The 17,832-nt window shown below is 35.4% G+C and overlaps 2 protein-coding genes across 3 annotated transcripts in view; one reads left to right on the top strand and one right to left on the bottom strand.

Moving 5' to 3' along the window:
* CCSER1 (coiled-coil serine rich protein 1) overlaps positions 1 to 17,832 on the bottom strand; it is a 753,833-nt gene that overhangs the window by 529,268 nt on the left and 206,733 nt on the right. The gene's annotated exons all lie outside the window — the stretch shown is intronic.
* LOC131830520 (thymosin beta-4) lies at positions 7,145 to 7,467 on the top strand. Its single transcript, XM_059172776.1, has one exon. It carries the CDS (start codon positions 7,219 to 7,221, stop codon positions 7,333 to 7,335), a length of 117 nt encoding a protein of 38 aa, XP_059028759.1. The 5' UTR covers positions 7,145 to 7,218; the 3' UTR covers positions 7,336 to 7,467.

Raw genomic sequence — 17,832 nt, forward strand, 5'->3', positions numbered from 1 at the left:
CTAGGGAACATAAGGGTTTTTAACAATTTTTACTCTTTCCCAAATGGGGAGCACAAAATGACAATGCCTCCAACATGGCACTTTCTTTGGTTGCCTTGGGCTTGGCTCTTACAGCAGCAAATTTTCTACGGAGTCCACATTAATCCATATCACTTACTGCCCCACTGACATATATCTCTTAAGTTCTCACCTGGTTTCATCATAAGGGCTAGGGGAGTTATCTTGGGTAGCAGAAATGAGAGCAAGAATTTATCTAAAATTTTGGGGGTTAGTGTCTCCTTCTCCAGTGGGTCACCTTCATCAGCATTATAAATCCAATCCATGGCAGTATGAGCCTGAATACTAGTCAATACATCATCTATAGTTTACCATGAGAGTCTATCTCAGAAATTTCACCAAGTCAAAGCTCCTTATAGCCTCTGGAACCTACTAAAAAAATTACTCTGAGACCTTCTACTGTCACATCTGCATATATTTAAGGTTCGTAGACTGCAAGAGGGATTGGGCCATAAAACAACCAAGTGTCGTCATTATTCTGTAATAAGTATTGCATTCCCAGGGCCCTCATTTCCCAAGTAAACTAGCCAGTGTTATTTTGATTTTCCTAGTTTCTGTCTATAGCAGTCACAAATTCTCCTACCTTCACCTTCAGTGTGTGTGTGTAAGATTCTGTGTCTTCTGAAAGGGGGTAAAATTCTGTCCATCCAGCAAAAATCTTGGTTCTAGTTGTTTTAGCCTGACAACCAGAATGGCTAGAAAATCCTCCTCCTCTCCCTGTAAAGAGGAAGGCCTGCAACCAACCTCTCACTGTCAAGAAGATCTCTTTACATCTACTTCCTAGTATTCTATCTGCAAACACCATTTCAATACCTTATTTAAAATTCAATGAAGTCAAGAACCACTTATTTCCTGGTTGACCATATACTCTGGTCAACAGGTTTGCTACCAATTCCTGTAGACTTTCCTCAAATCCTGTTAATCAACCCATATCCGTCCTCCTTCAGAAATAAAATATCTGCCAGCATCTTAGCCTCATCACCTAAACTGTCAAAAACTATGAAGAGTCTAAAACTTTACCTTACTTAGAAGCTGACAACTTCTCAGGCACAGTTTCATGGACGCTAAAAGAAGCCATAAGACTCCTGGGTAAGAAACAAAGGACTTTATCACTCACAGCTATAGGCCAGTCTAGAGTATGAGCATTTTCTAATGCCATTTCTGAACCTAAATTTCCTCAGGGAAATGCAAAGGGAGACAGTTGACATCTGTACATGCAGTGCATTGCATTGTAGAAGTGTAAACTTAAAAACTCAAATATTTCACAATGGGTAGTAACCACACCTTCCCTTTGTTCCAAGGGGGAGACACTTGGACAATCTTGGGTAGTAACCACACCTTCCCTTTGTTCCAAGGGGAGACACTAAGGCCAATCTCTACACAAATATTCTTGAAAATATAGTTTGTAACAAAGACAGTACCTTTGCTCACAGGACATGGAAATTTACTACAGACCCATGGAAAATTATCTTCCATTAAAGTGCTAGAATGAATGTGCTCAATAAAATACACTTCATTTGTACTGTTATTTCACATTTTTTTCAATACAGACCTGATTACATTTCTTAAAAACCATTAATCACAAAATAAATTACCTAATTAAAAAGAAAAGTAAGAGTTATATTTCTGATAGAATACTGTGTGGAGCAGTATCTTGGTTGATTATACTTCTTAAGGAATACACCTGTTTCCAATGTCATGACTTACAATTTCGCTGACTATGGACTTTATTTCAACCACATTGTACCACATGTAGTTTTCCCAATGTGCACTCTCCAATACTGTATTTTGTACATACTAATCCTGCTGCTTCCAATATTTCTGTCAACCGGGGTGGTTTGGTTTTTTTTTTTTTTTTGTCCTTCAAGCATCATTTCTAGAAAAACCTTCCTAATGACAGTGAGTTATGGGTCTTTATGCCTACACATAACTCCATCATAGAATTTATAGCATTATCTGATAATGTTCACCATACACCACCCATAACACATATACACTACACCAGTGAGTACTGTTTGATCTGGTATAATACTTAAAAATCAGTAGATTTTCAACACATTATGTATTTAAAAAATAGGTGAATGAATAGTGTATTTTAATAAAAATTGGGTCCTTATTATCTCATGTCTTAGCTACTGTAATAGTTTGTTATCTGCTCTATTCTTTTACTTCTTTTTTGATTGACTTTTTAAAATTTATTTATATGTTTGTTTGATTTAATTGTAATTGATTTAATTGTAATTGTGATAACTGTGGTAAAATTATTACAAAGCATAAAATTTACCATCTTAGCCATTTTTAAGTGTTTAGCCAGCACTGTACATTCACACCGTTACACAGTCATCACCATCATCACATTTGCAAAACCCTTTCCATCTTGCAAAACCAAAACCCTGCTGCACTGAACAACTCATTTACCCCTCTCCCTAGACTATGTTCCCAACAACATTATTCTCAAAAGCCAAAGTTAGGAACAACTCAGTGTCCACCCCCAGATGAATGGATAAACAAAAAGTTGTGGGGGGGTGTTATTATTATATATTATATATATATATAATGAAATATTATTCAGTCTTAAAGATAAGGAAATTCTGACACATAAAAGAACCTTGAAGACATTATGCCAAGTGAAATCACCCAGTCACAAAAAAGACAAATACTGTATGACTGCACTCATATGAGGTATTTAGGGTAGTCAAATTCATACAGACAGGAAGTCTTCTTCCATTTCTTTAGTGAGCTCCACATACTATTATCAGATTAATGCATTTTAAACATGATTCATCATATCAATTCTTAATTCAAAAAAAAAACTGTAATATCAGGTGCCTGGGTGGTTCAGTTGGTTAAGCCACTGCCTTCAGCTCAGGGCATGATCCTGGAGTCCAGGGATTGAGTCCTGCATCGGACTCCCAGCTCTGTGGGGAGTGTGCTTCTCCCTCCCACCTTCTCCTCTCGCATGCTTTCTCTCACTCTCTCTCTCATATAAATAAATAAAATTTTTTTTAAAAACTGTGATATCTTTTTAAAATATGAAGAATTAATCCTGAGACTATTAACAGAATATTCACAATGCTATAAAATATAATCTTGAAATAGCTTTTTATAGGGCGCCTGGGTGGCTCAGTGGGTTAAGCCGCTGCCTTCGGCTCGGGTCATGATCTCGGGGTCCTGGGATCGAGTCCCGCATCGGGCTCTCTGCTCAGCCGGGAGCCTGCTTCCTCCTCTCTCTCTGCCTGCCTCTCTGCCTACTTGTGATCTCTGTCTGTCAAATAAATACATAAAATCTTTTAAAAAAAAAGAAGAAATAGCTTTTTATTAATGACCTATTAAACACATCACAACATGCTCTATTATCACACAGACATTTCCCTTCTGTATCCCCACTCATATCATCCTTCTCACAAGAAAGCTTTCTTCTCCCATTATCCACTATTTCATTGCTACTCAAATTTTAAACTTTTTCTTACTGCTCCATTCAAAGCAAGTTACACCATTTTCAAATTTTTATTGAACAAATTACATCGACTAGGACATAGAATTACGTGGCCATATAAGCCTCAGGTTGTGAGTTTTTATTTTAGATTTAAGCATCCTTTTTCTCAGGAAGACTTTTAGCTCCGTGATGGCAGAAACTAGGTCCTCCAGTCCTTTGTACTCCAAGAAAACAAATGGCAATTAAAGAGGGCAGGTGTATTCAAAGAGTTCAAGAATGACTGACTAATAGTTGTACAAGATGTCAGCTTTCAGAGACCTAGATGTACAGCTTTGTATGTCAAAGCATTCTTAGACTGATTTCTGTACTTTATTTTTGTGTTTTGTTTTTTTAGATACATGCTTTAGGGTGAATAGTTCATTCATTAGTGTTCTAAATTAATTCCAGTCATGTTCATTTTTTTCCTAGGTCATCCACTTTAGTTTACAGTAAATTAACAGAAGTAATCATCTAAGAATGGTTTTTCACATGGTTCTCACCAAATTATTAGCAGCAAAAAAAAAAAAAAAAAAAAAAAAAAAATCTTAGTATCATTTGACTTGTCATATAACGCTGATCCTAACGCTGGTTTCAGTTTGTAGTACTATTAACTTAACTCTGTCTGTTCATCCATAATAAAAACAGGTTGAACTAGAGGATCTTTAAGACCCCTTGTAGGGTACCTGGGTAGCTCAGCTGGTAATGTCTGCCTTTGCCTCAGGCCAAGATCCCTGGGTCCTGGGGTCAAGCACTGCCTCAGGTTCCCTGCTCAGTGGGGAGTCTGCTTCTCCCTCTCCCTCTGCTCCTCTTCCCCAACATCCCCACCCCGCTCACGCTCTCTCTCTCTCTCTCTCTCTGAAATAAATGTCTTTAAAAAAAAGACCTCTTGTAACTCCAAATTATTCTCAATCATAATAATGAAATAAAGACAACAGTATTTTTGCTGCTATGCTCCTTTTACATGGACAACTTTTATATTTTCTTCTCTGGTTAATTACTACTCATTATTTGTTTTTAAATGTATAAACTCCATTCGTATTTTGAATAATGAAGTTATCTCACTGTTTAATGGTAAGTAAAATGTGTAAAACATCATGTGTTGTGTTAGGGCATACCAATTATTTATAAACTGTTATTTACGTATTCAATTATTGATACTAAGATAATGGAGAAATATAAAATTGAAAGGGTTAATTACTGAAGGGCATATTGTCACTATACATCACAATCCCATATAGGGATTAATTTCTGGTAAAGGATTTCTTAGAGCAGGGATGTTTTAAGGAGATTAATTGAATTCATTTTCTCCTACCATCTCCCCAAAATATAGACAAGATGATCACATACCCTATAAAACTATATGCAGATGTACCTTATATGATGCTAGAAAATCAGATTAAAATTAGACAGTTATTTATAGGCAAGTTCTGGGTTTATTTCCTGCAATAGCTTGTAGCTGCTAATTCATCAAGCTTTGTACCATAAGAAATGTAGCTTTATGAGTTGCATTAGAAAATCTAAGAACCACTAAAGGAAAATGTTAAACCATTTAAACTAATGTTAATTTTAAAAACACATATCTGAATAATTCATGGTCAAAATTAAATATTCCACCTCCTGCAATTTCACATGCTTCAAAGGGAAGAAAAATATATAATAAAAATAACAATGAAAAAAAAACAGCAGGGGCTTTAAATTTGCAGAATCCTTTGCAACCAAGATTAAAATGCTGTGTACATAAGGTAAAGCTTTTGAGTGTCTTTCAAACAAGAAAAAAATCTGAAAAGCTTTTATCCTTTGAAAAGGATTGTTTAAAATGGGCTTTCTTAAAGGAATGTGTAATATGTTAGAAAATAAAATGCAAACTATGTCATTTTTATAAGTAAATTTCCCACAGAAGACATACAAAACATATTAAATTTTGAATAATGTTCAAATTTACTCTGAGAAATGTAGATAGCTAAAAGCATATGAAGTATGTGAATGCTTTTATTTTTAATTCAAGATCATTTTACCCTCTTATTGATGCTTTGGTTATACAATGTGAAAACAACCTACCACTGATAGTTAATTTTCCAGAAAAAAATTAAAATCAATACTTTTTGGGCTCTGAGACCCAAAGCTCTAAAAAGCCACCTTTTTATTCCCATAACCTCAACTTAAAAACATCCTGACTCTATGTGGGAAGAGTAACATATTAACAGAAACTGCAGATGTGGACAGATCAACTTGGAAGATGTGATGAAAGATGTAGGCGCCTGACATGCCAGGCACAGGTGCCTAGACAACCCAGAGGTCCATGTGGTAGCAGATGTCTATGCCAGGTGAATCTAATAAACAACATGTTTCCTTGCATACTGTTTAAATTACTTTTTTTTTTTTTTTGGAAATATAAACAAAAAGTAAACAAGAACACAAACACCTGTGCTTTTCTCATTAAGGTTTTATAACTAATTCTGTGAGGTATAATTCCTAAAATTAAGTTTAAAAATTAACCCAAAAAATTACAAGTAAACTGGAAAAGGTTTTATAATACGAGATGATCTTCAAGCTTTTAAAACACTATGGTCATATTAGGTTTAAACAGGCTACTAAGAAAATAAACACGTAATTATGTATTCCCAATATCTCAAAGAAATAACTAAATATTTTTTAAATGTAATGAATTTACAAATACACATGTATACATTTTTTTTTTCCTGTAACATAAGGGGTCAGTAACTACAGCCAGAGAAGAATTCTAAAATACATTATTTTGTCCAACTATTAGTTTACTATAACCTTACATTTTAAATGGCTCTGTTCCCCCATGATCCCAGACTGAGGGCTTTCAAAGACACCTCTGAAGTTGAGCCTTCACTGAAATCTCCATATTCTAAAACAATTCTTTCTCCTAACTGAATAATAATGAATGCACAAGTTATTCAAATTTATCACAAAGGTATTAAGAGGAAAATTTATGGTTCTGTAGTAAAATAATTCATCCTAATAAATTAAATTCATCTATCATATATTTATAGTTTGAAAGTGGCAGCTTCGGAATAACGTCAAAGGCCAAGCAAGTGATAGCCAATGAGATACATATGCTGTTCCTTTGCTCAAAAAATAACCCTCCATAAGCACAAAAAGACTGAAATTACATTAGAGACTCATTCTCCTGTTACAGGTAAGGGAAAGCTAAGACTTAGAACATTATCAGTTTTCAGAAAGGTGAGGCTAAAAGAATGGAGACAGGCTTTGCTAACTCTAGAGAGTTTTGTTTAAAACTGGTATTTTTCTTTCTTTCTTTCTTTCTTTCTTTCTTTCTTTTTTTTTTTTTTTTGCCTCCCATTGTAAAAATGGTACTTTTTCTTCTATGCAGGAAAAAACTTCAGTAGCTTCTTATTCACTGAAATAAAATTCCTTGAGTCTTTTTAAAATTTTTATTTTTTTCCAGGTTTATTGAGGTATAATTGAAAATAAAAATTGTACCTACTTAAGGTACACAACATGATGTTTTAATATGTGTTTACATTGTAAACCATTCTCAAGCTAATTAATATATCATCACCTCACATATCTACCTTTTGTGTATATGTGATAAGAACACTTAAAATCGATTTGGCAGCGGCTCCTGGGAAGACCGGTCTTTTCTCGCTCGCGCACCTCGCTCCGCTTCCTCTGCAACCTTGTCTGACAAACCCGATATGGCTGAGATTGAGAAATTCGATAAGTCGAAATTGAAGAAGACAGAAACACAAGAGAAAAATCCATTGCCTTCAAAAGAAACGATTGAACAGGAGAAGCAAGCGGGCGAATCATAATGAGGTGGGCGCCGCTGATACGCACTATACATTCCACAAGCATTGCCTTCTTATTTCTTTTTAGCTGTTTAACTTTTAAGATGCAAAGAGGTTGGATCAAGTTTAAATGACTGTGGTCCCCCCCGTTCTTATCACAGAATCTGAACTACTGACTGGGAAGCCAAACCTCCTATGCATCGGCAGGGGAAGGAAAATAACTTGTATGCCAGAGAAGGAAGAAGCTGGGTGGGACACAACTAGTAAAAACTAAGCTGGTCCTAGGTGTCTTGCCGGGCGGTAAACTGCAGTTTAGTCAGAGTGCCATTTTTTTCTTTGAATGATTTTAAGTATTGGAATGCACAATTTTTAAATACGCAAATAAAAAGTTTAAAATGTAAAAAAAAAAAAAAAAAAAAAAAAGGACACTTAAAATCTACTGTCTCAGCAAATTTCAAATTATAATACAGTATTATTACCTATAATCACTTTCATGTCTTTTAAATCTTTGTCTTGGAAGAGAAAATTATGAAGGTTTTTTTTTAATTCAGTATTTAAGTGAGGGGACCATAGAACACAGTTAAAACACTCAGCTCACTGTTCTTTGAAATTATATCAAATTTAAGTAGTATGTAATGACTTCTAAATACAAAAGATAAAAAAACAGTTTATTTATATCCCTTTTGGTTTCTCCCCCTAACTCACAATTTTGAATTTGTTATTATATGATTATTATTATTATTATTGCTCTTGTTATTGTTACATTGTGTAAGCTTATAACAGTTGCCCTCTATTTCACCTTCTGATAAAGTCCTGTCAATCATATATGAAGGGATAGGTTTTGTTTAAAAAAACAAAACCAAAAGACAACTGACAGAATGGGAGAAGATATTTGCAAACAACATATCAGATAAAGGGCTAGTGTCCAAAATCTATAAAGAACTTAGCAAACTCAACACCCAAAGAACAAATAATCCAATCAAGAAATGGGCAGAGGACATGAACAGACATTTCTGCAAAGAAGACATCCAGATGGCCAACAGACACATGAAAAAGTGCTCCATATCACTCGGCATCAGGGAAATACAAATCAAAACCACAATGAGATATCACCTCACACCAGTCAGAATGGCTAAAATCAACAAATCAGGAAATGACAGATGCTGGCGAGGATGCGGAGAAAGGGGAACCCTCCTACACTGTTGGTGGGAATGCAAGCTGGTGCAGCCACTCTGGAAAACAGCATGGAGGTTCCTCAAAATGGTGAAAATAGAACTGCCCTATGACCCAGCAATTGCACTACTGGGTATTTACCCTAAAGATACAAACATAGTGATCCGAAGGGGCACGTGCACCCGAATGTTTATAGCAGCAATGTCCACAATAGCCAAACTATGGAAAAAACCTAGATGTCCATCAACAGATGAATGGATCAAGAAGATGTGGTATATATACACAATGGAATACTATGCAGCCATCAAAAGAAATGAAATCTTGCCATTTGTGACAACGTGGATGGAACTAGAGCGTATCATGCTTAGCGAAATAAGTCAAGCGGAGAAAGACAACTGTCATATGATCTCCCTGATATGAGGAAGTGGTGATGCAACATGGGGGCTTAAGGGGTAGGAGAAGAATAAATGAAACAAGATAGGATTGGGAGGGAGACAAACCATAAGTGACTCTTAATCTCACAAAACAAACTGAGGGTTGCTGGGGGGAGGGGGGTTGGGAGAAGGGGGGTGGGGTTATGGACACTGGGGAGGGTATGTGCTTTGGTGAGTGCTGTGAAGTGTGTAAACCTGGAAATTCACATACCTGTACCCCTGGGGATAAAAATATATTATATGTTTATAAAAAATAAAAAACAAAAAAAGTTTATCTATAAACATACACACAAACACACACACATCATATATATATATTTAATCTAATCCACTCCTTTTTATTTTTTATTTATTTATTTTAAGATTTTATTTATTTATTAGACAGAGAGATAGAGAGTACAAGTAGGCAAAGCAGCAAGCAGAGGGAGAAGGAGAAGCAGGCTTCCCACTGAATAGAGAGCCCTATTGTGGGAGTCATTCCCAGGACCCTGGGATCATGACCTGAGCAGAAGGCAGCTGCTCAACCGACTGAACCACCCAGGGGCCCCTCAACTCCCCCTTTTTAACAAAATCTTATTCATTCATATTCTGGTAATCAGGATTTCATTTGTTTTTGGTTTCATAAGTGATCGTAGGTGTCATCTAACTGAGCTTCTATCTGTCTGAACACTCTGACTTCCTCTAGTTGAGAGAAAAATTTTATATATAAGCTCTCAGATTACACCTCAGAACTTTGTATCTATTAATTCATTATTTTACAGCATTAGATATTCTTCTGTAGAAGTCTGAGGACTGTTTCCCCTTCGAAAGGAAAGTGAGCTTAATGTCTAAAAACTTACAAAATTCTTTTTTTATTCCTGAATTTCAGAATTTTTTTTAAGATTTTATTTATTTATTCGACAGGACAGAGAGAGAGAGAGGTCACAAGTAGGCAGAGAGGCAGTCAGAGAGAGGGGGAAGCAGGCTCACCGCTGAGCAGAGAGCCCGACCCGGGGCTCGATCCCAGGACCCTGAGATCATGACCCGAGCTGAAGGCAGAGGCCTAATCCACTGAGCCATCCAGGCGCCCCTGAATTTCAGAATTTTAAAGGCAATCTCTGTTAATCAGTTTCTATCAAATATCCTGAGATACTGTGTAACCTTTTTAATCCATACTATTGTTTTTTTTTTTTTTTTAATTTCAGTAGTTTTCTTATTAGTAAGTATTTGAGGAATTTTTTTTTCCTGTTCATTTCTGTTAGCTTTTTACTTCACAGATCCCATCATGTTCCTTTGAAATGTTGTCCACTGAGTTTGTCTTTTCTAAGTATTTTAATGGCAGATATTTCCCACTGTGTTCACTTGGATTATTTTCTGGAAGCTTCATCTCTGTCACCAACTGAGTTGCAGCCATAACTTCCATATTCTTTGTTATGTTTAATAAACTAATGCTGTAAAGGTATTAGTGTTTTGTTCTGGTGTATTTTTGTTCTTGTATTTTGTTTTTGTTTTTGTTTTGCTCATTTTCTATTCTTAGCTCCACAAAATCCATTTTTTTTCCTTTGATATGCTATTTTATTTTTGATGCCTTATTTTTAAATTAATTTATCCACTGCATTTCTCTTCTAATTCTTTCTTTCTTAAGCATTTCTAAAGACAAAATATGATTCACTAGATTTTAAAAAGCACTGAAGGTCTTCCGGGAACTTTACAACATGTTTCATTTTCCCACAAAAATCTTAGAGAAGGGGCGCCTGGGTGGCTCAGTGGATTAAAGCCTCTGCCTTCAGCTCAGGTCATGATCCCAGGGTCCTGGGATCGAGCCCCACATTGGGCTCTCTGTTCAGCGGGGAGCCTGCTTCCCCCTCTCTCTGATGCCTCTCTACTTACTGTGATCTCTCTCTCTGTCAAATAAATAAAATCTTAAAAAAAATAATAAAAAAATAAAAATCTTAGAGGAAAACTTTATTATCATCCTCATATTAGACATGAGAAAAATACAAAATAAAAATATTAAGCCATTTGTCTAAGATCACACTGGAGCTGGCATTCAACCTCATCAGTCTGGCTTATGAGGCCTGGGTACTTATTCACTACACTTAAAGGGATGGTACTGCTTGTGTGTAATTTTCTTCCATTTGTTCCTATTGCTGTTGCTGGTATTTTCCAGAGTGAAATACTTACCGTATTTCCAGAATGTATTTTTGGAAGTTCATTTGTTTATTCCATTCTTTGTCCCTTTCCTTCCTCTTTTTGCTTTGGCAGTAGTAGATAATTACCATTTTTCTCATTTACTTTTTTATCACACAATTTTTTTTAATGTTGACAATTGTATCAACATTATATAATTGTTATAATGTAGTATCCATGAGTTTTCATTGCCTTTTCCTAATGACTACTTGCCCTTCCCTAAGAGCTTCATTTTTTCAAGACACAGTTTTGTATGCTCATGTGTTAAGAAAATGTTTTGTTTTGTTCTTGCTGACTTGTACACACCTTTTTCAAATGTGTAGTGAAAGAATTCCGTGATCTCTCTTCATTCAGCATCTTAGCACAGAATATTCCTAGTTGTCTGTATGTGGCTTCTAAGAATACTCATTTTTTTTTGTACAGTTAGTAAATTTTTTACATATAGAATATAGAAAATAGCCTGGATCATGTAAATTTGTTTCACACTGGGCAAAATAAAAACCTAACTAATTAAAACCTTACCTCATATGCATTGTTTAAAATGCACAATAATCGATTCCAAAATGATTAAAATACTGGCATCTTTATATTCAGTTGTATAAAGGAACCTGAATATAAAGTACCTTTTTTTTTAAATTTGGAAATAGAATTCAATTTTATAAAAGAAATGGCCAATGACATATAACAATAACACTGTGAGTATAATGGCATGATAGATACACCACCGCCATCATTTTAAATCTTATGGTTACCATGACTATGAATACTGAACAGCTTTACTGGTAACCAAGGTTTAAATCATTCTTTGATTATGCCTTTTATAGAAAAATTGGGCTTTATGGTTTTTTGCTTTGAAATTTAATTTTTAGTCAAGACTACTAAAGAAAAAAATAAATAAAAATGTTGTATGCAAGAAACTATTATCTACATACTGTCATAATAATAGGCTAAAAAGAGAACTAATGTAAAGATAACCTCACAGCAGTAATTGAGGATATCAAGGCCCTTGTACGTGGCAGGCAGTTACTGACTTATCAGTTATGATTATCTAGCAGGGATATTTAAATATGTATTTAAACAATTAAAAATAATCAGATTTTTAAAACTATACTCCTTTCACAGACCTGTACCCCTGGGGATAAAAATATATGTTTATAAAAAATAAAAAATTAAAAAAAAAACCACTACGATCCTTAAGTCTGTATATTCTTGACTAACTCAAGTAGAAAATTAAAGATAAATGGAAGAAAAATAGTGAGAAATGTATACGTGCATATATATACACATATACTTACGTAGTACATATACATACATATGTAAGATGCATGCACACACACGCACACACACATACAAACACACATATATTCCTTTGCTTAGAGCCAGGCTACTGGCCTCACCTGTGATCTGCAGACTTAAGATTATCTCTGGTATGCAGAAGACTTCAAAGAAATATTTCCCCTGTTTTGCCCATCTAATACATTTCAGATGTAACCACAGCAAAGTAAACTTTGGAACAAGAGGCAAAAGCTATCTATCTATTGACAGTGTTTATTCTAATTATATTTAATTGTGTTCCAACGTCACCCTCGTTTTAACACCAATCTTTTCTTATTTTGCTTGTTCTATCTTTTCACCTTTCCCTCTTCTTCCTCCAGTCTGCTTTCCAATTTCCCTATTTTAACACCCATGTAATTCTATGCTTTATTTCCCATGAAAATGAAGAGAAAGGGAACTCATGAGCAAAATTTGTATGTATATTTTTCTATGCGTGTATTTGTAAATACCTTAATCTTTTCCTTTTTTTTAAACCTTTTTGTTTGATATTTTCAAATTTTCATTCTCACCTTTCAAAAAGGTCTTTTTTTTCTGCAATGTCAACTTCAAGTTGGAGATCATCTCCTTTTTAGCCATAATGCATTTTGTTTAATATTCACATCCTCACACCAACTGTTTTCTATACAACAATCAATCTGATAGACACAAAATATTAATACCTACCATACCATCATTTAGGGCTTATTTGATAGGAAAAAAAATGCAGTTTATGTAGAATAGCTGGTCATTTTTAAACATAAAATATTGCTTAAATATAAAACTATTTTAATGATCTTTACTTAATAATCTCTGTATAAAGTTTGAGTCAATTTTTGGTAAAAACTTGCCTTTAAATTTTACTCCATAGCTTGTATTTTCACCAAGAAGTCATACAACAAGTTTCGCAAACTGCAATTCTCTTCTGTCTTCTAATACCAAAACATCATCTATTTTAGTGGTTCTCAACCTTTCATTTCATACCATCTTCAAATCTCTCACTGAAGATAGTAAACTTCATCCTTAGTAATAAATAGGACTGGGGTTTATGCGAAAAATGTGAATAGAGGGAGATACAGGATAACCTGAATTTAGAAGAAAACCCAGATAATTTCAAAAGGCTTACATCTGCTACTCTCCATAACCCCCTTCTATCCCCAGGAATCAATTTTATCATCTCTTAAAAGGTAAAAATAGGTGTGCCTAGATGGCTCAGTAGGTTAAGCATCTGCCTTCAGCTCAGGTCTGATCCCAGGGTTCTGAGATCAAGCCAGGTGTCTGGCTCTCTGCTCAGTCAACAGCTTGCTTCTCCCTCTCCCTCTGCTACTCCCCCGCGCTTGCTCTGTTTCTCTCTTGCTCTCTTTCAAATAAATAAAATCTTTTTTAAAAAGGTAAAAATATAAGTGTCACAGAGAGATTATTTTTAATTTGATTATAAAGGTCTTGTCTCCCATAAGAGAAAAAAGGAAGACTTTTTTATTAGCCCAATTTACTAAAGGATGATCATTTTCTGTATTTGTTCTTTCATTTGCTTGCCAACATGGAAACAAATTTACAAAGAGGGGCACCTGGGTGGCTCAGTGGGTTAAGCCTCTGCCTTCGGCTCAGGTCATGATCCCAGGGTCCTGGGACAAGCCCCACATCGGGCTCTCTGCTCTGCAGGGAGCCTGCTTCCTCCTCTCTCTCTGCTTGCCTCTCTGCCTACTTGTGATCACTGTCAGATAAAAAAAAAAAAAAAAATGTTTAAAAATTTACAAAGAGCAAACTTTAAAATAACAAATACTCATTTTTAAAAAGTAACAAACCAAAGTGTATCCCTAGACAGTTTTTCCAAATGATACCATAACAGTAAACATATGATGTGACACGGAAATTATTTTAAATCAAAAAATATTATCCTATCTTATTGTAGAATAAAACATGTTTTTAAAAGAGAAGTCTTCCACATTCTAGCTGTCAACATTAGACCCCCACAGAAAACCTCTAATATAACAACATTGGTTGGGAAAACGAACTAGAGGCTATTACCAAAAAATCAAATCATAATACAATTTAAGTTTAAAATTGGAGATTATATAAAAATATAATAATTTTTTGAACCTTGTACTAAAGAACTTTGACTTTTTTTCCTTCACTTAAAAATTTGTATCTGCTGAATCACAATAGGTAAGCTAAGCATTTGAGTAAGCAGTTTTTTGTCTTGTTTTATTTTTTGAAATAAAACTTTGAAACATATGAGCACACTGCTGGTCAGGGAAAGTAAAGCAAGGAGAAATCCCATAAAAATCTGGTAAACCTTAGGAACTTAGGTGGTATTGACTAATAAGAATTTCTGGAGCACCTATTATGTGCCAAAAAGTGGATCAATATCCCTTCAGGACTTGCAATGCAAAAATGAAACACATACAACTTAATATAGAAATAAAAGATACTCCCACTCTCAGGGTTCTTACTGTCTAGTGAGAGAGATAATAAAATCAAATGATTACAAAGTACGGTGGCAATGCTGGATCAGAAACTGACAAGGAGAGAAGTAATCTAAAATTTGTCAATCTAAACTTTAACAAGGACTAAGTCCATTTCAACTTTACATTCTTTAACTCATATTGAGTCCCAGCTTTGCCATAAATTAGCTGTGCAATTTGGGGAAAGCTATGTAGATTCTTACTGCCTCTGTTGTCTCATATGTAAAACAAGGATAACAAAATTACCACGGGGATTAATGAATCAATACTTGTACACTGGGGCAACAGTCAGTAGAATATTAACTGAGAAGTAAATAAATATTTGAATCCCACTCCCTTTAAGTGATAGTGTGTGTCAAATTTGCAATTTTAGGGATGCCTGGGTGGCTCAGTTGGTTAAGCAGCTGCCTTCAGCTCATGATCCCAGCGTCCTGGGATCGAGTCCCACATCGGGACTGAAATGAAACACATACATGCTTGGCGGGGAGCCTGCTTCTCCCTCTGCCTCTGCCTGCCATTCTGTCCGCCTGTGCTCAGCTCGCTCTCTCTGACAAATAAATAAATAAAATCTTTAAAAAAAAAATTGCAATTTTACTAGGGCAAATCTGCGAATCCACAGACTGACAAAATTAAATTACACAACTTAGAAGGCATTCCCTGTACAAAACTACTGATGGCACATTGTGTTTATTGCAGAGGAAGACAGGTGGTTCACCTCAATCAGACTAGAGCCCATGGAGTGATGGGCTTTGCTTTATGCAAGCCCCCGGCAAGTCAAAGATGAGGTGATTGAGGACCAAAAACATAGAGGGATGCCTGTGGCTGTGATGACCTCCTTACAGAGCGCAGGCAGGAAAGAAGGTAACTGAGACTCCTCTAAATATTGTGGTCCCATTCTAATACTCTGAAGAAGAGATTTTATATAAAAACTAGAGAGTAGTAGGTGATCATTTTCAATAACTGATAGCCTTTGGGATCTTCAAATCAAGCAATTAATGTACCAATTGATGCTTAGAAACCATTTTTATCATCATTTTCACATTTTTGGTGATATCTAAAAAACACAAAATGTTTTCTTATTTTGTGGATATAATTTTAACTGGATAAATTTATGTTAAGTAACTTTTGTGCACCATTTTGGCATTCTGAATTGTTTTTCTTTCACTCAATTTCCCCAATCCCTGTCAGAAACTGTAGAAGATCTGAGACTACTATATGTGCTGGTATTATCTGGCCAAAATTTAGTTTCATTAATGCTGACATGGGACATATAATGCCTGTATCAGAAACAAAAGACTTTATTACTCATGGCAATAGTAGCCACCATAGTGTTGGCATCTGCACGTGTTCTGTGAGCACTAACTCTCAGAGGGCATCACAAACAGAGCCAGATGATACTTGCACAGGCAATGGGAAATAGCTCCAGAAAGGAATACTGATTTCAAGGAACCTGAATCTTTTAAAGAAGTCAGCTTGGGGCACCTGGGTGACTCAGTAGGTTAAAGCCTCTGCCTTTGGCTCAGGTCATGATCCCAGGGTCCGGGGATCGAGCCCCACATCGGGCTCTCTGCTCAGTGGGGAGCCTGCTTCCTCCTCTCTCTCTCTATCTCTGCCTGCCTCCCCACCTACTTGATGAGATCTCTGTCTGTCAAATAAATAAATAAAATCTTTAAAAAAAAGAAGAAGAAGAAGAAGTCAGTTTGCCTAAACTTTGCGCCAGAGGGAAACATTATTATGGTGGAGAGTAAAAAAATCTGTTTTGTTCAGGAGAGATATGTTAAATATAGTCTTCCAAAACAAACTGTTCACTTTACATCTATACAAATATCTCTGAAAAGGCTTTGAAATCAAAGGCAGATGAGTGAGTGATCCATGGAGTAGTTTTCCCCGGCATCCTCTGAGCTTACCATAATATTGATAAAGAATTTACTCTAAATTTATCATGAGGCATAAACTGTCTTGTCCTATTTGGAGGTAATCCAAAGTTCCCAGAGAAACAACCAAAGAAGCAAATAGAAAGAAAAGGTATAAATTTATTTAAGATAGATACTAAAGAGATAAGAGGGGGAGAGATAAGCACAAGGAAATCATGAAGAATAATGGAATCCAACCAACTCACTATTGCTGTTGGGTTGTTTTTGTTTTGTTTTGTTTTTTAAAATTTTATTTATTTACTTGGCAGAGAGAGAAACCAGTGAGAGAAGGAACACAAGCAAGGGGAGTGGGAGAGGGAGAAGCAGGCTCCCTTTTGAGCAGGGAGCCTGATGCAGGGTTCTCTCCTAGGACCCCAGAATCATGACCTGACCCAAAGTCAGACACTTAAGGACAGAGACACCCAGGCCCCCCATCACTCACTACTGTTGTTAATAACCATTGCGTATTACACATACTGCCTGCTGAGGCCTGAAGTACTAGTAGAAGTATTGATAATTACTCTCTCATTTAATCCATACAAGTATACACACACAATTTTTCACATTCACATTTATGTCAGTTTTGCTTTGTGGATGAAGAAACTGACACTGGGTATATCACAGAACTGTAAAACCAGAATATAAAACCAAAAATTTAATACTTTACATTTTAACTGTTATAAAATAGTTCTCAACTATTATAGAAGACACTGGACATATTAGTAGAGTGCCTGTCTTTGAAAATGAAGGACTTACATGTTTTAGAAAAACTTCATTTAGGAAAACTTCTTTGATTTATTCTGAGAAACTTAGATTCCAAATATGTTGAGACAGTCATTTGTATGTTCTTGAAAGATGTCATCTTCATAAAATGAAGTATGGATATACCAACATGTTAAAGTTATGTAAATTAATATAGTAGAAATCATTCTATTTTGTTTTTCTTGATTACGGTCTCAGAGTAAATGAAAATATTATGATGAAAGTAGAGCACTGTAAACAAACTTAATCAACTCTTAATGATGGGTATGACATTGAAAATGCACGTAATTTATA

The sequence above is a fragment of the Mustela lutreola genome, chromosome 1 (genome assembly GCF_030435805.1).
Source record: "Mustela lutreola isolate mMusLut2 chromosome 1, mMusLut2.pri, whole genome shotgun sequence".
Classification (NCBI taxonomy): Eukaryota; Metazoa; Chordata; class Mammalia; order Carnivora; family Mustelidae; genus Mustela; species Mustela lutreola.